At 39.9% G+C, this 21,349-nt stretch overlaps 2 protein-coding genes across 4 annotated transcripts; both read right to left on the bottom strand.

Annotated features, from left to right (window-relative positions):
- Positions 1-464: 464 nt before the first annotated feature.
- Positions 465-18,626, bottom strand: HPS3 (HPS3 biogenesis of lysosomal organelles complex 2 subunit 1). Of its 3 annotated transcripts, none has more exons than XM_066193589.1 (17): positions 18,355-18,592; positions 17,042-17,536; positions 15,607-15,793; positions 14,559-14,644; positions 12,628-12,820; positions 12,284-12,365; positions 10,359-10,513; positions 9,703-9,811; positions 9,315-9,496; positions 8,775-8,952; positions 7,905-8,135; positions 6,030-6,215; positions 4,614-4,802; positions 3,963-4,070; positions 3,394-3,600; positions 2,016-2,106; positions 465-872 (listed from the first exon to the last, which is right to left on the bottom strand). In XM_066193589.1, the coding sequence occupies exons 1-17, from the start codon at positions 18,575-18,577 to the stop codon at positions 745-747; spliced, it is 3,030 nt and encodes a 1,009-aa protein (XP_066049686.1). In that variant the 5' UTR covers positions 18,578-18,592; the 3' UTR covers positions 465-744. The 3 variants fall into 3 exon arrangements, with proteins under 3 accessions (XP_066049686.1, XP_066049685.1, XP_066049684.1); XM_066193588.1 differs by lacking the exon at positions 18,355-18,592 and adding an exon at positions 17,757-17,817; XM_066193587.1 differs by lacking the exon at positions 3,963-4,070 and having other exon boundaries at positions 18,355-18,626.
- A 1,031-nt stretch (positions 18,627-19,657) lies between these two features.
- LOC136295385 (tubulin alpha chain) lies at positions 19,658-20,529 on the bottom strand. The gene is made up of 2 exons (XM_066193887.1): positions 20,197-20,529; positions 19,658-19,968 (listed from the first exon to the last, which is right to left on the bottom strand). The coding sequence occupies exons 1-2, from the start codon at positions 20,527-20,529 to the stop codon at positions 19,669-19,671; spliced, it is 633 nt and encodes a 210-aa protein (XP_066049984.1). The 3' UTR covers positions 19,658-19,668.
- Between the last annotated feature and the right edge of the window lie 820 nt (positions 20,530-21,349).

The following is a 21,349-nucleotide window of genomic DNA, read 5'->3' as shown; positions in this document are numbered from 1 at the left end:
AACAGAAAGATGCTTTCTGCTCACAAGACAGACAAACATCAGTATACACATGCACAAGCAGCTGAGATGCTTACCAAAAACCCTGAAAGAAGTAAGAGTCTTTGGCTTGATTTATGGCCTAGTGATATTTCAAACGCTGTCTACTGACTGAGCACAACAGAAGAAAGAAACAAAGACCACCAAGTCAACCATAGTCTGTATCTTCCACTTCTGTTTCTCTTTGATTAATGGCCTTTTCTTGTGAATTGCTAAATTAAAACATTTTCACTGTAACACTTGCCTGGGTATGTAACTAAGACGACTGAGCAGTGGCCTGATTTTGCCAGCTAGAATTCAAGGAAATGTCTGTGTTGCAGTATCAAGTCAGCTGGGCCCAATCCCACTTGGAAAAGTAAGGTACTCACTTTTACTTGTACAGTTAGACACATGCCTGAGCCTGAATTCCTCCCTAGGTCAGCAATCCAACTAAGAAAGATTTAAGACTGACTTTCTACCTTACTTTCAGTGAACACTGTATATGCAGTTGTACTGTAGAGTTTGTATTTCCTAGCTGCCTTGGCACCAGAATTAGCTTCAAAACAGATGCTTTGCCTCAGGAAACAGCAGTCCTTCAGTACTTGATGTAAGATGTATGTGAAGAGTCCCACAGTACCTTATAAGGAGTTCTACTGCTTGTTTCATTTACTTTTTTATTACAGCACATTCTTTGTAGTTGAGTGGATGGCAGGTCCACAGGTCATTGTTTTAGGTCAGAAGCTTCTTCTGGCTGCAGTGAAGGAGATGTGGCAGAAAAAATGCTGCAGCTCCATCTTCTGGTAGAAGACTGAGGAAATCCCTTAGCTCCAGTTCCATTGCAACAATTGATAAAGTTTCTGCTTAGAGCAGGGGAGAAAATATTGTTTATGTATTTTGAGTTTAGAATAAAGAAAAAAACCCTAAAGCACTAACAATGTAATTATTAATTAAAGTAATTAAATAATTTAAATATTGCAACTGGAATGAAATTTGAGACATAGCCATTTGGGCACAAACACAACTACGGGAAATCTAAAAACTAAACTGAAATTAGGAATTCGATCAAAACCATACCTCTATCTTGACTCATTGGGTCTACATATGGCACTAACACTAATGAAGCCTAATCTAGTATTTCACATGTTTTGTGTGAAATGCAAAGCAAGCCCTAGAAATCTTATTAGTAACCCTAACTCAACACTATCTGTAAAACTGGATGCTTTGCAAGAAGCTTCTCTGACCAAGCTGTGCAATGTTATGTCCTTAAGCAAATACAGCACAGTTACTGCATGAAAATAAACCCAAAGAAGAACTGCTGGCACCAGAAACTAGAACTTTATGATAGAGCATGGCAACCTGTGTTGCACAATGCAAGCCCACAATGCTGCTTTTCTCAGGCATTCCAATGGCATACTCTTCACAATATATGTGATTTATTTAATATTTCTAATTTGTCAAAATAATCACACTGGCCCCTCAGCTATACACAGTATTATTAGCTTCTTACAAACATGTAATGATAGGACTACAGAACTATTAGGGTGGATTTCTCAACTTCTAGTATTAACACACTGATTTTTTCAGTCTATGACCTAATCATGAATACAGACTTAAGCCTCCCCTGTGTTATCAATAGCAGCCTATTACCTAAGAACTATATAGCTATTTAGCCTAGAAAAAAAACAGTCACAATTAGTTCTGTTTAGTAGGTTTTTTAATGGTGTCTATTCCTGACCTATACATAAAGAGGATGATAGCAACAATTTACCTGTTTTCAATACAAAATGAATGCCATGATTTTATGAGGCTACACTGCCTACGCTGCAGAATTCTGTGCTAATGACCAGACAGGCTGCTAAACTGAATTAGCTTTAACTGAAGAAAAAGACCCCCTTTTTTTTCCAAACTATCCTATCAGTAGTCCTTAGTCTGAACAGTTATTAAGAATGTTAGCGGATGTACAACGCCTTCTGGAGTTGAGTAACAACCAATTGATTTACCTTTGAGTGATGAAATGAGAACAGAGCAGTCATTTCCAGTAAGTCTAGTTCTCTTGCAAAGTTCAGGAAGCAGCTTGTTCCACCACAGAGCCTAATCCACAAAACCCCATAGCAAAAGTGTAAATCAACAAGGACTGCAATTAAGAGTATGAAAGACCTGCTAAAAATACCCTGAACTAAGCTCAGATGTGTACAAATACAGGTCAGTAATTATGAACTCAGTAATTAGTTTATATAATGCTTTGAAATGCAGTGATTTTGCAAATGTTGTGTTTTTCAGTCTTCAGTGCCACTTTTTTCTGCTCAAAAATCTTTACACAGTGTCCCTCATACCTCTATAGAAAAAAGTTTAGAAGATTTTAAAAAGTCAAATAATTAGCAATACCAATGCAGTCAGGTAATTTTTTTTCTCTCAAAACAGCTCCATGGAAAGTGGTGAATAGCACTGCTCTGTCTCCTGACCTGATCTGTCTCATTCCAACAGCTGTAGAAGTAAATTAGACTTTGTGCACAATTTTGTAGATAAGAATGGAGAGAATGAAAGAAAAAAACTTGGCAAGTATTTTCTTTCCCTTCTGCTCAGATTTAGTACTGCAACCTCACATTCTACTCTAATGTGGAAACAATCACAGAAACTATCTTCAGATCTGAATAAAAAGCTCAGATCTGGTTCTGAATAGTACATCCACCTGGTAGAGATCATCTTTGCTGACTCTGGTCAGCAAAGCTGCATACAATTAATTGAGTTGCTGTGTTGGGAAATGGAAACAAACTCCTGTATTCCTGGAACACTAGAATAAAATCAGTTCCAACACTAAAACTGTGTACAGGCTTAATGGCAAAATGGGGAAAAAGGACATAATCTTTCCACTAGTGTACTGGTACCATTCTGATTGCTAGAAGGTCAGAAAATGTCACTAAAACACAGGAAAAACATACTTAAATGCAACTTCATTTGAAGGACCGTGTTCTCTCATCAGTTAGCTTATTACTAAGATTTCACATTACAAACACTGAGAAACAATTTAGAACATGGTCAGTTAGTGAGAAACTAGGTAGCTTTCCATTTACAGTAGAAAAACAACATATCACTCTTTTCTGAGGCACTCTACCCATCCGAAAAGACTACGCTTTAAGTTTACCAGAATGAACAGAGTAAGCGACAGAAGAAACTGGAGGAAAGATATTCCATAATAATTACTGGAGACTGAGTTAAGGAATTAATATGCCAAGGAAGAGGCTGAACACAAGCTAAGCAATTCACGTTGTCTGAAAGCTAGGCTATGTGATCCATCCAGAGTCCAGCTGTACACACAGCATTTCAGTTATGGGAAAAAACCCCAAACGATAGTGAATAACTGTACTGAAAGAAGCCCACCTGATTGTCACCTTTCAGCTCATGCTGAGCATAGCACACGGCTGCACCAGGACACCTGCTGAGAAGCTGGTCGATGGCTTCCTCGTACTTGCCCAGACGGGTATTGCAGAGAACACGGATGGTGAGGCCGACACTGTCAGCCTCTGTCAGGGGCTCCAAGAAAGGCAGAGCTGAAGCTATATTGATTGACTGGCTACATAAAAGAGACTGAAGACGAGAAGAAAAAGTATTGTTTGGATTTAAGACAAACGTTGCAAAAAATGCTAACCATAACCTCAGAACAGAAGCCCTTACTTGCTGGAATAATCCTGAAATAATACTTCCTTTGATAAATATTGCTGAAAACTGAGAAAGCCAGTTTAGAGTAGATGTAAACGTAAATATTGTTATTAACAGAACTCTTCAGTATTTTTTTCTTCCATCACTTCAGTCAACCTTTTATTTTGACTTGGATAACTTAGGGGGAAAGAAGGAGGAGAGTCTGCTGGAGAAAGTTGTTCATACAAACATGAACATTTGCAGAATGGATGTAAGATATAAAGCACTAGGATGTAATACCTGTTTCATACCTGTAGTCTTGAGATGTCCTCATGGTAGTCTTTATCAGACAAACACTCCACTGACATTATGGAAGTTACCCATGGGACAATCAACTCAAAATGACTACAGGAGTTTATCTATACAAGACAGAATCAAGTTGCAATAAAAGAAACATTTCTGTTAGTCACAGTTCCATACGAAAGTCACTGTGAGTAAAGAAAATTTTAATCTCAAATAGCGTAATTTAAAAGAGCACCTACCCTTTCTCTCCTTGTCCATGCAATTTAATAACAAATAAACTGGAAACTTCTATTTAGTTCTGTATCTCAGCTTTCCTGTTCATAATTCTTTAGAATTCATCATTCACACGATTTTCTCATTTAGTTAACTTTGTAAAATTGTAAATAATTCACCTGACAAATTCTCATTGTTTCATTTCAACCCTTATTTCTCTCCAGAGCTGAGATACCTGTTGGAAGCATATTTGCAAATGTCCCCAAGGAGCAGGACTGGCCAAAGATAGAAATACAAATCTGTAACTCCACACCACCTTGCTTGATTTCAGTCTTGCTTCTCTTAAGAGATAAACTGTCTAGAATCATAATATCAAGGATGGTACTTGGATAGATTTTGGAGGAACACTGCAGTTCTTAAACTTCTCTGCGTGACTCACAACTTACTAGATCCTCTGTTGTTTTCAATGGCTTAGTCTCAGGAAGTTGCTTCCTTGATATTCTCCAAACATACTGAGAAGTAACTCTCAATAGGAGCTCTTGAAGTATTTCTTCTTGAGAGGACACTACAAGAAGAGCTTCCCAGAAATCCACCAGGAGCTGGGGAATAGTGTTTTCACTGCTATTACAAAGCATCTAAGAACAAAAAATAAAGAAGACAGCAAGTTAGACTATGGTGATTACTAGCAGCAAAAGTTAGAAAAGACAGGAGGAACCATTTTTCACTTTTACTAGAAGCAGAATTTTGATTCCATTTTTGTCCTGTGATTCTATGCAATACACTGCTACACAAAGTAAGAAGTTCATTAAATGATTTTAAGGTAATCAATTCTGACCAACAGATTTGATTTCTAAGATTTACTCCACTGCCAGAAATATCAGTACAACTGTCAGCAAGTATTTACAGACTGCTAATGAGGAGGATTTTTACACATGCCAATAGACAAGTAGGTGCCTTCAAAAGAAGTCTCTATAGTCCAGGATAAGATCCGCTGTGTAGCTCAGCTGGGTATCATGGTAGGACCCACAAGGAAGATGTTTTAAGATCTGCTGTGCCAGTAAAAAGGATTTTTACTTGGTTTCCAAATGGTTTTAAACAATAACACTTGTTCTAACTGGAACTTCATGACTTCTCTTTTTGATACAGGTCTTTCACAGTAACCAATATAGTGAAGACTGCAACTCACGTACATTGAAGAGCACGTTTTAACCCAAGTGTTGCTATTCATTGCTGATAAAACAAAAAAAGGTTTGTCTATTCCCAGTTGAAAGAAAGCAAGCTTCAGGGACACTAGAAAAAACTATTAGCATTTCTTCTTACAAACTGCAGACACACACTTTTCTTTCACCAATTTATACAAATCATCAGAACATTTACACCTTCATATTTAAGCCTGATTCTTTAGAAATAAGTTTTAATTCTAAAGATTTCTTTTAAAGGAGCTTATGGAATTAATTTATCTAAACGCTGTTACATTTCAGTGGCCTTAGGAAGCTCCATCACGAGGAAGCCACTTAAAGGGCTCTGAGATCAGGGTACTTTCCATTCAAATGAGAGGGTAAAAGCAAAGAATTGAATGAATGTTTTTGTTGGGGTTTTTTTGTGGTTTTGTTTGTTTTTGTTTGTTTGTTTGTTTTTGTCTGTTTGGGGTTTTTGCTTTGCTTTATTTAACCAGTATTTTGCTCCAGAAGGCCCATTTTCTGGCTCTCTAACCATCTACCATGACTAGAATATCTCCAACCCTCATCTCGCTCTTTCTGAAGAAATGCTGAAATGTGAGTGAAGGAGCAACTGAGGCTGCTTTTCTTTCCCAAAACGTCATTATGAAAAAAACAGAAACAAAAACATGATCACAGGCCAACCTTGAAAAAGGTATCTGCTTCTTCTAGTTCAATTTTACTGTTCTCATATAAAGCCACAGTGGCAGCCACCAGTAAACCAGGCTGCGTCTCCTTCAGGTGAACAGCAAACTCAGTTGGCACAACAATTCCTTCCTTACGCTGCTGCAGGAGTCGTGGTTGCCCAATGAAGCCACAAGCCAGTGTTGTCTACAAACATAATTAGATGCAAATCAGGTAAAGAATTAAATATATAGATGATTCTACTCAGTAAACTCAGTGTTTTCTCAGGCAATGAAATTTAGATGGAAGCAGTCAGGGAAGAAAGTAAATCCTTTCTGCAATTCATAGAGCAGCTCTGCAGAGACAGAGATCCAAACAACATTCTGGAGCAGCGACTCCTGAAAAACAGGCCTTGTGCCTAAACACTGAAAGCAATATGCTGCTGAAAGACGGAGGTAATGCACACATTAAATGGATTTCACGAAGAAATCCAAGACATTTGATATACAGGGTGGTTTGAAAAATCACTGGCTGACTTTTCAAAAGGCTACTTTGCTAAATTTCAGTAGACGACTTTGCTAAAGTGTGATTTTTATTTTGAAAATACCCCTGTAAAATGATCAAAATGTGCTGCACTTTGTGCAACAAGAAGCTATTTGAAGTTATGCGAGTGCTTTTGAAGGTGAGTATAACAAATTATTCCCATTTTAAAGACAGTGGAAAAATAATGCCTAAGTAAATTAAATGAATTACACAAGAAATATAAGGCAGACCTAGAAGAAAAATTCAGATTATCTTTCTGAAAGTGGGTTTTTTCCCTACTTTGAAATAAAATGCTTCTTTAAAGGTGAAGTGCAATGGAACATATTTAATAGATCAGACTAGAAAGAAAGAAAATCCAATCTAAACCACTCAAGCCTAAGCCACGTTACTCTCAAAACAACATCCATGCAGTGTATGTTCGCTTACAACACGGCAATTTCACTTCATTGGGCTGCAAAAGCAGGTGGTGCTGAATATAATTTTTGAAACAGCACCCCACAGTTCCCACCTTGCAACTCAAAACCAGCTAACTTTAAAAACTCTGCAGGGCTTCTCCCACCAAAGCATGATATCTAACTTTGAAACAGCTATCCATTTATTTAAAAAGTGTTTAGACTCCCAATATCCCACTTTAAGAAAAAGTCTGTTTCAAACTCTATCACTTTTGAATATTCCACTATATTTGATAGTCTGGATCAAACTCAACAAGAATTTACAGGCTGGTCTCACACATGTGAACATCTGTGGCAGAGACAGCTCCACGAATGTTTTTGCCCCCAGTGATGAGGAATTCTTACTTCGATAGCTCTGAAGTCGGTGCTGATCTGTTCTTAAGAAGAGTTAAGTGCTTTAATTCTACGTAAGATGTGAAATTATATCCGGAAACTTCAGTTTGTGAGCACAATGGACAAATATTCTGTTCAAGAGCAATTTTGTAACAGCTGTTTGCATACAGCTGGTGTTTCGATGGGCATATCACATATTAATTTCAGGTGGAGAGGTGTAGAAATGTTACTATACAATCCTCCCACGCAGCTGAAGAGCACTGGCACAGTTGGTTACATCCTAGTAAAACAACATCTACTTGATCAAGAATTAAGAGATTCAAAACTTGTTTATTTTGTAAGTCTTCACCAAGACAAGACTACCCTACCTGCAGGATAAACTGTACAGTCCCAGTGAATGTCAGCCCTCCATTCTACTGTTACTGCAGACAGTCTGTGGAGCCTACACAGCATATCAGGAGGAAGAGGAGTGATCGGAAGTTTCTTTTACTGTAAAATGCAACTACAAGTCAAACTATTGACTTGAACATTTAAAGCATGAATAGTTCATGCTCTTGAAATACTTTACCTCCTTATAGGAGTCCATTTCATGTTCATACATTGTCAGGTCTCCCATTTTCAAAGCCAAGGAAGCCTTAGTAAGTGTCAGGACCACTGATGGCATCATCTTTTCTACTTTCTGAAGATACTTCACAGCTGTCAAAGGACATACGTTTCTCATGCTGGGACTGCAAACGATATGAGGCAGCTGCACAGGGTCCGTGAGATAGAATATCTGGAGAACTTTATTTCCTGATTCCTATTCAAATAAAAGCCATTTGACAGTTTAGACCTTTGCAGATACACATTCTTCTATGACATATCAAAGTAGTGCAGTTCAGTTGTTTTGGTTTTTTGTGGCTGGTTTGTTTGTATTTTTTTAAACAGACAAGTTTAGCTTAGCTATCGAATCACAGTGCCTTTCCTGCCTCTCTACTCCCTACTTGTAAAAGTAAAGGATTTCTAACTGGTAATGATTCAACCCATATTCTGGCATGCTAGGAGAACATCTACCACCAAAATTAATTGTTTTAAGCAATCTGTACAATTTAGCAACGATCAAAGAAACAAGTTTGTTCTGCTACAGAAATGAGAGATGACAGAAATTTGAGGCAGGGCTTTCCTAAAACAGAAGTGTCTCTGTGCAAGTGGGAACCAGATCACAGCAACATGCATCATGACAGCCAAACCTATAAGATCGAACACAGTCCAAAGCACCACAGCTCAAAGCTGCTTGCTATTCAACAAAAATGGGAAAATAAAAACAATGTGAAAAAGAATAACTGTAAAATTAAAAAGCAGTTCAGCATTTTCAAAGGGAAAGTGATCAATATTTGATACACAATTCTTAAAATCAGAACTAAATGAGCAGATTACAAATAAACCAACTTATTTCTACCTTACTTAATTCTTCATTTGAGTCTTCATTAAGAGAATGAGTTAAGTAAAATATAAGTCCTCTCTCGTATGTCTGTATTTCATCACCTTCTGAAACTAGTCTCTTTAAAACTTCAGTCATGGATAAACCTGACATTCTGTAGTATGGCAAAGCAAGGTGGTAATCCTTTGTGTCAAACCTGAAGGAATAGAGAAGGAAAAAATAACAAAACAACTAAGAGCAATGCTTTTGCCATCACTGTAAGAACTAAACTTACATCAAACAAAGTTGCAGGCACATCAGTTATCTGCACATATTGCTCGTATTCAACATAATTCTGTTGAATTCAAAATAATTCTGAATAAGTGAATTCTGTTCAACGACAATAAAGACAACCAGATACTGAAGAGAGGACTAAATTAAGCTGGCTTTGTCAAACAGAAAAGTTTGTATTACATATGCAATATTAATGTAAAATAGCAAAGAATTATGGATTTTCATTTTAAAGTTACACTACTGGAAACACAGCTCACCAATACCACTCTGACATCTAAAACACACCTGCTGTAGCAGTCTCCTAAGAAGGCACAACTTTCTCTGAATGCTCTTAGAAGATCTTCCTTCTCATCTGATTTAAGGAAATAAGGGTCCATTATAGCTGCTCTGACCAGTAAGTGAGCCTCACTTAGAAGATGGATACAGCTCTCAGTTTTAACATTCTCGTAAGTTCTGCTATAATCTACCTAGAACAGACACAGGATATACTTAGGCTGCTGACAAAAATGAAGAATATACAGGAACAATTCTAATGAGGACAGCAGTTGTTTGAAACAGGATTATGGGCTACAAGAAATACATTACACTATATGCAGCAATGACATGCATCAGAGATTAATTAACAGTACTTATTTTTAGTTAGCAAACTACAAAAACAGGAGTTGGGCAATACCATTTCTCTGTAAAGCTGAATTGTTGAAACAGTGTTTATAATATATAAATTCCAACCAGGCTCTGACTCAGAATTTGTTCTGGATTTGATGCTGTCAGCCTTTCTGGAACTAGAGAAAAGAGGTGTCAGTGTTGAAATAAACAATACGCAACAAAAAAAACACACACTCATTTCATAATTCAAATGCATAAATAGGTATGCTGGCAGACCAGTAAGTGCTGGAGAGTTAAGCTGTGAATTTAAGTCATACTGGCTAATGACAAAACACGCCTATCCTTTAGCCAAAGATATGATATTTAATTTTGTGATGCAACACATTTTGTAACCTGTAGCTTTGGCACTACATATTTTTGCTAGTCTACATTTTTTCTCAAGGTAATTATTTTTTTATTTCTTAGGATAAATTTTTAGTAATGTTATTTTAATGTTTTATTGACTTCCAGCATTTGTGACTTTATGCTCATTTCTTCTATGTCAGTAAATGCAATAGAATTGGGAAAAAAAAAAGCTTGATTGCCCTTCTCAATCACTAAGGAGGCAATTATTTTTTAAAGAGTTTTTCAACAGAGGAACCACTCTTAAATTGCAACACCCACAAGTTCAGCACTATACACAGAGCTATAAGTACCATCTCCCTAAAAGACACAACTCCTTACAGCATCCTCCTTGTAGGCTTTCTTCTTTCAGTAATATCTTCTGTGTCTGCCTTAGTCAAAAGAATTATATGGTTTTTGAAATGACAGATAGCTCTTGGTCCTATAAAAAGCTGCATTCTTAATGTACAGACATCCAGTGTGACAGGTGGACAAGCCTATAAAGGAAAGTGACTGTTCTGTAATTTCACTTGGTATGTATGTTGAGTTTTTAAATAAATCAGAAAAAAAAAGAGTAACCTTTGTACAACGATCTGATGTTAAAAACACTCATTGGCTTTCCTAACCTTGAGTCCTTCATTTAAGCAAGAATAAAAATACTCATAAATGCCTAACAAGAATCATTTAATAATGAGTAGAAAAAAAATATTTCATTCTTCAAAGCAACTGCACAGTTTCAGCTAGGTTTCTCAAAATAATTCAACCCAAGGCAGATGCCTAACGCAGAAAACTTTATCCCGAATAGTTTGAATTTGGCCAAGTTTTAAAAGACTGCCTGGTTATAAAAGCCTCGATTTCAGTTGCTTATAAAAAGCAATTACACACAGAAGTATTATATTTGATTGCCTATTGTTGCCTTACATAGCCAGTATTATTTCCCTGATATGTTCCATACGCACTTTTCACGTAAAACATATGCTATTATCTATACTGGACTAAAAATTAAAAAATGCAACCTCATTTGCATAGAAATACTCTAAATTTACAGCTTTAAAAAGATAAAATACTACACCTGCAACTTAACGTACATAGTGAAACAAGACAACACAGCATTATATGTGTAACCTGCTTTTTGAAGACACCTCAACACTTCTTGAAAGAGGTGGAGGCCTACAGTGGTGATCTGGAGGCTCTAGAATGCCCTGGGCTAGTGAGACTCAGAATGAGGCAGCTCTAAAACTGGTTTAAAAAAACAGCACTAAAAATAGTACTAGCAAATAATAAAAATAACCACCATAACACTTCAAAATCCACACTGGGGCAGGGACACCCATGAAGGAACTGGCCCATGAAGGACTCACAGCAGCACAGGGATGACCCCGAGGGACTGTAGTCCATGGAGGGATCCATGCCAGAGTGGGTGGGTACACTGTGGATGGCAAGCTGCAGCACAGAAATCTGTGTAGGACTGCAGTCTTCACATCTCTCTAGAACTCCTACGGACACAGGAGGCAGCCTGTTGACTGACTGTGATGGATTTCAGTGCAACCCACTGAAAACACAGAAAGCTGAGACTAGAGAATGGACAGGAGAGATTGAGCCACGTGCTGGTATTAGCTATCCAGACCAGAGAATACATGTTTGGCTCTTGAAAATTTTGTTAAACTTCTGCTGTCCTATGGTTTCTTTTTGTCTGCTGTCTACATGGTCAGAAGAAATCCTTAAACGCTATCTTAAAACACACCTTCATCTATCTTTCCTACTACGTTTATTAACACATATGTTTACATTCAATAGATTTTTCTAATAAGTAATTTAAGGAAGGGAAAAGTTTAGACCTCCAAGGATCAAAAGCCCTCCTATAAAAAACATGCCCTAAGTATCTGGTAGCAAACTCGTTTGATTGCCTACATGCCTCTCAGAGAAACTGGTTTTTCAAGGACACCTAAGAGAGAGAAACATCATACAATGAAAGAAAACTCTGCACCCTTTGTGCAGTTTTATACAGAAAAGCACAGAATTCAATTTAAAAAGTGATTTTATAGCTTTTCATGTTTTTGAAAACATTCTAATGGTCTAGAATTTTACACGGCAATAATAGATTGTTTCATTGAGACATCTGTAGACCACCAAAATACAATATGCCATTCATTTTGCATGTTATTATATTGGTTCAGCCACCAGAAATTAACAGGATTTCAAAATGTAAGTCAACTATGTGCCACACCACTTCCCTCAGTCTATTAGTGAGATAATGAGAGGAATACCTTCACAGTTGTGTCCATATACGGATCCTCGGCACGAGCTGCTGCTGCACTGCATCGCACTGTGAAGCACTGCAGGCTCTGACTAGAGGAAAAGAAGAAAACACAAAAATGAAGGAAAGAAATTAAGATTTGCAAAAATCAAGTAGCCAAGACTACAGTGAATCAGCTCTTTTTCCTTTGATGAAATGGGGTTAAAAGCCCAAGCAGGAGGGTATGCTGAACTAGCACATGAGTACGCCCAGAGACTTCCAGGAGAAGGACATATTGGAGGGGAAAAAAAAATTAAAAGGACAGTAGCATAGAGAGACCTAGTAATACTAGCAGTAAAACCATAAACACAGTACCTTGTAATGACATGCAGGAACTGTGGAGTGAGGACTGCCTGCTCTGACTTCTCTGAATATTGGTAAGTAGAAATTAGTTCTACTAACTTCCCAATAGAGTAGAGATACCCAACATGAGGTAAAGAGAAAAAACAGAAGAGACTCAGAAGTTTTCTCTTGTTCTCAGTTTCCTTGTAGGCTGTTGCAGAAATTCCTAGATGTAAAAATGAGAAAGGCATTTTATGTACTTCATAAATAAAAACCTGGCAATTCCATTCCAAGCCTGATACCTGAAAGATAAAATCAAACCTGCCCAAGTTGCAGACTACTTTTCTTAGTAGCTAGTAAGAATAAGTCTTACATGAGGCTCAGTGCACATGTCAAAAACTTCTATGACATGCTATCTCATTTGGAGGTATTTACACAAAAATATGGACATAGAACCTAGTGAAGAAATTCTATAGATGTAACTACAGAAATTCTATAGCTGTAACTCTCCAGAATTAGAGAGTCCTAAATTCACCACAACTATGCATCCATGGACTGAAAGCCTGATCTTAGACAATTACTTTTAAGTTGGAATGAATGCTCATCCAGAGCTGCAGCTCACAAAAAAAAATAGGTCATTACTTAATTACTTAAGAGGAGGAAAGGCTGGAAACGGCAGAATTTATTAGGATGCCACTTTAGCAGGTAACAGCTGTGTTCATGTTCTACAGACCCTCTTGTCAAAGCCTGTAAATCACACAAGAGCCTAAGACAGCTCGAGTTAAATGGCAAGTGGCTCACTCTTTTCAGTCAGCTGCAAGTTAAATAAGGCATTGCTACTTAGCAGACAGTAAACCATCTCAAACTGAGTGAGCAGTCAGTAAAAGTCAAGGGGTTTTGGGATGCATCAGACACAGCACTGCTGGGAGGGCAGGGATGGGACTGTCCCCCCCTGCTCTGCACTGGGGCAGCATTATCTTGAGTCCTGGGGGCAGTTTGGGGCACCAAAATATAAGAAGGATATAAACCTATTAGGGAAGAGACTAAGGGAGGGCTACAAAGATGGTGTAGAGTCTGGAGGGGAGGTCATAGGAGGAGTGGCTAAGGGCAACTTGGTTTGTTTAGCCTGGAGGAGACTGAGGAGAGACCTAAGAGCATTTTACTGCAGTTCCTGAGGGAATGGCATGAAGCTATGTCAGAGGAGGTTTAGGTCAGGTATTACAAAAGGTTCTTCCCCCAGAGGGTGGTTGGACAGTGGAACAGGCTGCCCAGGGCAGCGGTCACAGCACCAGCCTGCCAGAGCTCAAGAAGCATTTGGAAAATGTTCTCAGGCACTTGGTGGGACTCTTGGGGCTCTCCTGCGCAGGGCCAGGAGTTGGATTCAAGGACCCTTGTGAGTCCCTTCCAACTCAGGACATTCTATGATTCTATTAAATGTGACTGCTAACATACATTAAATTCTTCCATGGGTCTTTTGGGGCTTGAGCTAGTGAATCCCTAAAATCTGCATTCATTCCTTCCAGTTTTAATTAAGGCCCTTCAGAAAGGTAACCAGTATCTTAGTGATTATTAAGGTTTACTACTCTGATTTCCTGGGCTCACTGAGTGGCAGTCTAGTATGTTGTAACACTAAGGAGAATTTTATTAATGCAGTGTTTTACATTGTGATCGTTTTGGAACACAAAATTTATCAGTAAAGAACTGATTAAAAGCTGATTAAGTCACACTTCTGGTGTGTTGAATTGGTATTTTAGTTCAAGGTTTATGTAGAACTTGGAGAAATTAAAGCCGTTTTTGTTAACAGAAGCTCAGTTTAAATCATTGAAAAGGGAGGAAAGATCTCAATTTAAAAACAAATCATACAGAAATCACACAGTGTACAAAACAAGATACACAAAGAAACTTTTTCCTTTCACAAGTCTCCTGTAACACAGTCCACTGTGCATTCATGCATATCCATATACCTGTCTGGAATACAGGAAGGAGTTGAACAGAGTGCAACTTTGTCTCTTCACAAAACCCAAAAGGCGACTGGTCGGGTGCAAAACGTCTAGGAAAAAAGTCCAAAACAACATGGGACTGCAGTGAGAAATTATGATGATACACTTAGGACAAGTAAACAGCACTGGCTAGAAGAGGCACAGCTCATGTTTTAACACTCAACAACAATGCACACTCCTACCACCAATGCCATTAGCAGCACAATGCCAAGAAGCACGTGGCACAGCCAGATAGAACTCTAATGAGTTCCTGTAACTGAAATCCTCTCTCTTTGCTTGTCTGCAAAATGCACATCAAAGCTTGATATCACTGAAGAAATCTCGTGCTTGATTTTGACCATTTTTTTCCTCTGTTTTAAGTCCACTGAGCTATATGGAACATCATGCCATCTCCAATAGTTTTTTTTTTCCTATTATGTGTCATGCTTTTTCCTGCTTTGCTTTGGAATTCACTGTTGGACCCTGACATCAATTCTTCCTCAGCTTTTGATAGTAATTTTGATGAATTTAAATCAGCTTCCTGAGGAGGGGACCTGAAGAGGCAGGTGCAGAACTTTTCTCCCTGGCATCCTGGGACAAGACACCTGGGAAAGCTCAAAGCTGTGCCAGGGGAGGCTCAGACTTGACGTGAGGAAGCATATTTTCTTATTACCAAGAAGGGTGAACAGACTTCCCAGAGAGATGGTTGATGCCCTAGACTTGTCACTATTTAAGAGGTGTTTGGACTGTGCCCTTAATAATATGCTTTAACGGTGGCTCACCCAAGAAGCGGTCAAGCAGTTGCACTAGATGATTGCTGCAGATCCCTTCCAAGTGAAATATTCCAAGATACTAAAAAATGGGCTTTCTTTGGTATCCCATAATTTCCTCAGTTCAAAAGAAACACCATACCTTACAAAAAACCCCAGAAGTCAAAATATCGGGAGTTTCCCTTCAAAAAGACAAAACACACGACTCAGTTTGGTTTTCTGTAGTAAATTAACCCATAAAAGGGAAAATACATCTCAAATACCTGAAAAGCAGATACTGCACTTGGAAGTGCTTTGTGTCTTCTGTAGGTAACTCGGTGGATTCCAGAGTGACGGGTATCTCACACAGCTTACTTTCTTCCCCAAGCAGTTCCACAGGCTTCTGACATATGATGAACTCATCTAATTCAAGCTGTAAAGGATGTGTTGAAGGACTTTCATCTTTCACACCTGAGCAATGAAAATGCTATCGTAATTGTTCAAACCATTCCACACGTGGTACGACAATATCAATTAAATACTCCAATTACTGCTACCCTGCTAGCATTGGCTTCCTCAAACCACAACATACTGAAAACAGCCATACTAGAAGATGAGAACAATTCCTATTTCACGCTCAACAGTCTGAATACTTAAGTCAAGATTTCTGGAAAAACACCCCAAACAGGTAAACCGTTCATTAGGAGGTGAGTCAAAGGCAACCAGAGCCACAAAGGGCTGGTCATCAAAAAATGTTGACTTTTGGCTGAAGAGGTTTTGAGAAGGCAAAGGCAGCTATCACAGGAAGTTGTGTTATCTTTAACTCACTTAAGTCCTGGAAAGCAAATCCTAATAACACTCAGAAAGTCACTGGAACTTTTCCATGTAGTTTTTAGTAATAAAGAAACCTAGGGGCAGGATGCCATTATCTGAGAAAAGGCCCATCTTCACTCAGTGAAGAGCACTGCATTTATGTTATCCCTATCTGAAAAGTCTGATTTTTCTTACCCTTTAAATTTTTTCTAGGTACAGTTTCCATTTCCAAACAACCGTCCTTTTGAGTTTCTTCAGTTACAAAGAAAGGACCTTCCTAAGGTTTGTTGGTGTTGATCTGACACATATATGTTTGGAAAATTGGGAACTGATAATTGATTACATATGGATTGATATCTTGCAATACACAGGAAGGAAACCTCCTGAGTACATCTGTTTCTGGGATTTCTAGAATTCTAAGGCAAGCCCCCGAATAAGATAAAGGACTGAAAAAGGAGAATTTGCTTGATTATGGCATGTTCTGAGCACAACAGGTACAAAAGTACACAGGGCCTCACAACAGAAACATTCTTAATTGTGTAAGCCAGTTACTTAGGCAGTGACACTGATAGAATAATTTTTCTGAACACACCACACTGAACTACTAACCCTTTAACTTGGCCCATCGTGGCGCCCTAAAACAGGGATCTAATTCTGTGTCTGCAGAGGCTGTACTATCCTCTAACCGTGCAGCATGATGGCATATTTACTTGAAATGTTACCTCCAGCTGCAGGTTGGTACAACTTTTCATGCTCTAGAATATTCAGCTGATAGTCAGTGATAGGACCATCTGGAAATATTTTGTGAAGGGCAAAGACCTTGTTTGAGATTACTTTCAGAACAATGGGAATCAATTACCAGATTCTTGGAGAATAAAAAAAAAAAAAAAAAAATTCAGCACCTACCTCCATCCACAGCCTCTTCTGGTGCACTGACTCCCTGAGCACATTGCTCTGTCCTGTCTGCACTTTGCTGGACCAGTTCCAGTTTCAGGATGAGAACATCCAGCTCTGTTGTTATGGCTATATGTCTGGCACAAAATGCAACTTCAGCAGGAATGAGGTTATCAATGTGCAAAATCAAGGAGCGTTCAAAATCTAACACAGTCAAATTCTGGTTTATGACCCGGTATTTCAAACAGAACATGACTAACTTATTTTTGCAGCCCACAAGAAGATCTCCATTCACAGGACAGCATGAAATGCACAGTGGAGGATCTGAAAGTGGCATTTCAACAACTGACATCTGTTCTTTTAAGGTTTCACTGTATGACTCTTCCATCTTGTGACCAACCATCCGAACACACACGCGAGAACTCCCTGCAGACATGCATCTCCAGTTCATATATGCTCTTAGGAAAGTTGCTTTGCTTTTTTCTTCAATTGTCACCAGATAGTCTCCTAAAAAGAAAGCAGTAATACTGATACATCATTAAAGAATAGATGACAGTTTCTGAGCTCTGTACCTGCCATAGTACGCTACAAAGAACATCTTCAAGTCTCAACTCTTACAAAAAAATAGAAAAACAGTTTTCACTAATTTTCCTCTAATTGAATACAAAGCACGAGTTTCTTCGCTGGGTGGCACACACTTCACACACCACTAAAAGCAGGGACTTACAGATGTAGGTCCAGAATAACTCATATGTGAATCCTCTCTATAGACTGAGATTGTATACAAGGTTTCCCCCACCCCTCGCCTTCTCATATCCATTAATGAGGAAAGCAATAGACCAACGGACTCACGAACAGCTGTGGAATGGGCTGAAACGACCACCCAGTCCGTGCTTTAAAAACAAACAAACAAACAAAAACCCCAATCCAAAACAAAAACCACCAGCCAAACAAACAAACAAGCAAGCAGGGGCGGGAGCGCAGACCGCAACCGAGGCGGAGGCAGACGGTGATGAGAGACGCGGCTCCGACCCTCCCTGCAGCGCCGCCGACGCTGGGACCGGCCCGCGCCTCCCACCCGGCCCGCCGGCCAGCCCGCTCCAGCAGGCGCGCCCCTCCTCCGACCGGGAAGCGGCCTGACAAAGAGCCTGAGGGAGAGGCGGATGGGCCGGCCAGGCGCTCCTCCCGCGGCGGAACCCGGGCGGCTTCGATCGCCTCCCGCAGCCCCCCCGCCCCCGGACGGGCAGAGCCCCAGGGTCGCTCCACGGACTCGTCCCGGCCTCGCCAGCCGAGCACTCGCGGACGCAGCGATCGCGGGGACTGACCTGCCGAGCTGTGCGCCATGCGCAGCACCGGACCCAGCGTGGCGAAGGAGCCCAGGGCCTCGCAGCGGCCCTGTTCGCGCACGGCGAACGCCTCCACCCTGCAGCTGGCCGCCGTGCTGGCCACGAACAGCACGTCTTGGCCGCAGCAAAAGTGCGCCGGTTCTTGCTTGCAGGGCACTACTCTCTGCGACCCGAACGGGTGCAGGTTGTAAAGCTGCACCATGCTTCCCAAAAGTTCCGCTGCAGCAGCGGAGAGCACCCGCGGCCTCCCGGGGCGGCGCCCGGCACTTCCGCGATGGGCCGAGCCGCCGCTGTGCGGGGCGGGCTCGGCCGGCGGCGTGCGGCCGCCCGGGGACGGCTGTCCTCCGGCGAGGTTCCGGGTGGCTTTGGCGTGACTCCCGTGTTGGGCGAGCACCCCCCGGGAATCCGCCGTCGTGGCGGAGCAGCGCCGTGCACTGGCGGAGCTCTCGAGTGGGAAGAGAAACTGGAAGTGATCCTTGAGGCGTGTGAGACGGACTGGGAAGGGTGATGGCTCGTGTGCGGAGCCGCTTCCACTTGGGCACGGCTTGGAGCCTCTAGCGCCGGCAGGAGCGTGCCTAATGCATTAGGCTACTGAAACCTGGGTTGTTCTAGTCTCCCAGCGTCAAAACCAGAGACTTTTCTGGATTAAAATACATCAATTCTTTCTTAATCACCATCAAAAAAAAAAAAAAAAAAAAAAAAGAAAAAAAGAAAAAATCACACCCAAACCGACAAACCCGCCAAACAAAAGCCAGCTATTTCACAGAATGTTCCCAGTTGGAAGGGACCCACGAAGATCACTTGAGTCCAACTCTCAGCTGAATGGCCTGTATGGGGATTGAAACCACAACCTTGGTGGTGGTAGCACCGTGCTCTAACCAGCTGGGTCAGCACTTTTTACACAAACCAAGTGTCCTATGCTAAAGCTGCTTCCATGTGTCTCTAAAACTCTGTTCATGTGACAATACCAGTAAAGGATATTTGATTTTTTTTTACTATGCTAATGTAGGAAGGTAGAAATTATTATGCACTTTTAAAGCAGGTAACAGATCTGCTACCAAAACATGCAATCTCAAATTGTCCTTCCTTCATGAATACACACACTAATAGTGAAGAAAAAAAAAAAGAAAAAAGAAAAAAAGAAAAAAAGAAAAGCAGCAGTATAATCTTTGGAACTTTATTTGGAGGCATATCTGAAAACAAACAAACAGGGTTCTGCAATTTTTAAATTTATTTTATTTATTTTATTTTTTTTTTTTTTTGGTAAATAGATTTTTCCAGGCTTTAGTTTTCTCAGTATTCGTCTCCTTTTTCAGCCTCTGCTTCTACTGAGTCTAGGCCAACTTCTTCATAATCTTTCTCAAGGGCAGCCAGGTCTTCTTGGGCTTCAGAAAATTCTCCTTCCTCCATCCCCTCCCCAACACACCAGTGCACAAAGGCATGCTTAGTAGTATACATGAGATCAAATTTGTGGTCAAGCCGAGCCCATGCTTCTGCAATAGCAGTTGTGTTACTCAGCATACACACAGCCCGCTGCACCTTGGCGAGATCAGCACCTGGCACCACACTTGGAGGCTGGTAGTCAATGCCCACCTTCAAGAAAACAAATAAGAACTTTCCTTAGGAATGCTAAAGCTTAAAGACTCATTTCTGTTAACAATCAAAAATCACCATTATTACAAATAAATAAAATAGCTTAGTTATTTTGCTCTTAATCAAAATATTTAAAAGGGACATTACAACATTGTAGTATGTCTGTCACCTCTGACGACTACACAATTCCTAATCTTTTAGATATTGAGCACTTAAAAGGCTACATACCTTGAATCCAGTTGGACACCAATCCACAAACTGAATGGTACGTTTAGTCTTGATAGTGGCAATGGCTGCATTGACATCTTTGGGCACAACATCGCCTCTGTATAACATGCAGCAGGCCATGTACTTGCCATGGCGAGGGTCGCATTTGACCATCTGGTTGACTGGTTCAAAGCAAGAGTGGGTAATTTCAGCCACAGATAACTGCTCATGATATGCTTTTTCAGCGGAGATGATAGGGGCATATGTAACCAAGGGGAAATGGATTCGTGGGTATGGAACCAGGTTAGTTGGAAATTCTGTCAGATTTACATTGAGAGCTCCATCAAAACGCATACTGAGATAAAAGCAGGTGCTTCTTTGTGTGGCTTTAATTTGTTGACACAAGCTTATCAAAGCAGACAGTAACAGCAGGTTTAAAAATGGATTGTTCATAGGCAGTCAGTTCAATAAAAAAGAACTCAGTGTTTTTCCAACTAGTTCATCTGGTAGTTCTAGGAAAAATTAAAGGTAAGAAGAAAAGGCCATTTATCTTTAAACTGACTTCAAATTTGCTTCTAATCAGCTGGGAATTTTGTTTGTTGTATTTAAGAAAAAAAGGAAAACCTAATTTAAAAGAAAAATAGAAATGTATTTCAAGTCTTATTGCTTTTGTTCATTTTCATCAGACTCAAGTACTTAGACTCTCAAAAGGACATAAAACAGTGAAAATGGTACTCATGGCAGATGAAAAATACACCCACTGCAATTATTTTATAATTAAGCCCTGATGGTGTAGCATTTAGAAAGGGTCAACCTATCAGAAAAATCCGAGTCTATAAAGACAGAGCTGGATTTGCAAGTGCTCTGCTTGTACTGGTAATGAAGGAGAAATCAAATGAGAATAGGATGCAGAAATGTTATAAAACTGTACCTTGGACTTATCTCCTTGGTGATATCATATTCTCCTCTTAGAGAAACAGCTCAGAGAGACAGATGTGCAACAAATAGAAAGTAACAGTACACAGGTGTTTGTTGCTCTGGTTTAAAGTCCAGCTGTGTTCTAATACTACCTGCCAGTGTTTCACTAACTGCTGCCCACTGGACCAGTATTTGTGTCCGTATCTTTCCATGCTGTCTAAATAACAAGTGAAACACAGGGCACGAACTGTGCATT

Source organism: Chamaea fasciata, unplaced genomic scaffold (assembly GCF_029207755.1).
Source record: "Chamaea fasciata isolate MVZ Bird 193981 ecotype frontalis unplaced genomic scaffold, bChaFas1.0.hap1 SCAF_11, whole genome shotgun sequence".
Classification (NCBI taxonomy): domain Eukaryota; kingdom Metazoa; phylum Chordata; class Aves; order Passeriformes; family Sylviidae; genus Chamaea; species Chamaea fasciata.
The sequence above is the reverse complement of the archived record's forward strand: the minus strand, read 5'-3'. Positions and strand labels throughout refer to the sequence as shown.

Excerpts from the sequence above, each read along its gene's own strand:
- HPS3 (XM_066193589.1), bottom strand. The coding sequence starts at position 18,577 with ATGGTGCAGCTTTACAACCTGCACCCGTTCGGGTCGCAGAGAGTAGTG. Across the intron at positions 17,537-18,354 it reads CATGGCGCACAGCTCGGCAG|GAGACTATCTGGTGACAATT; the intron begins GTCAGTCCCCGC and ends CTTTCTTTTTAG. Across the intron at positions 15,794-17,041 it reads AGAAGAGGCTGTGGATGGAG|GTGTGAAAGATGAAAGTCCT; the intron begins GTAGGTGCTGAA and ends TTCATTGCTCAG.
- LOC136295385 (XM_066193887.1), bottom strand. The coding sequence starts at position 20,529 with ATGCGTTTTGATGGAGCTCTCAATGTAAATCTGACAGAATTTCCAACT. Across the intron at positions 19,969-20,196 it reads GGTGTCCAACTGGATTCAAG|GTGGGCATTGACTACCAGCC; the intron begins GTATGTAGCCTT and ends GTTTTCTTGAAG.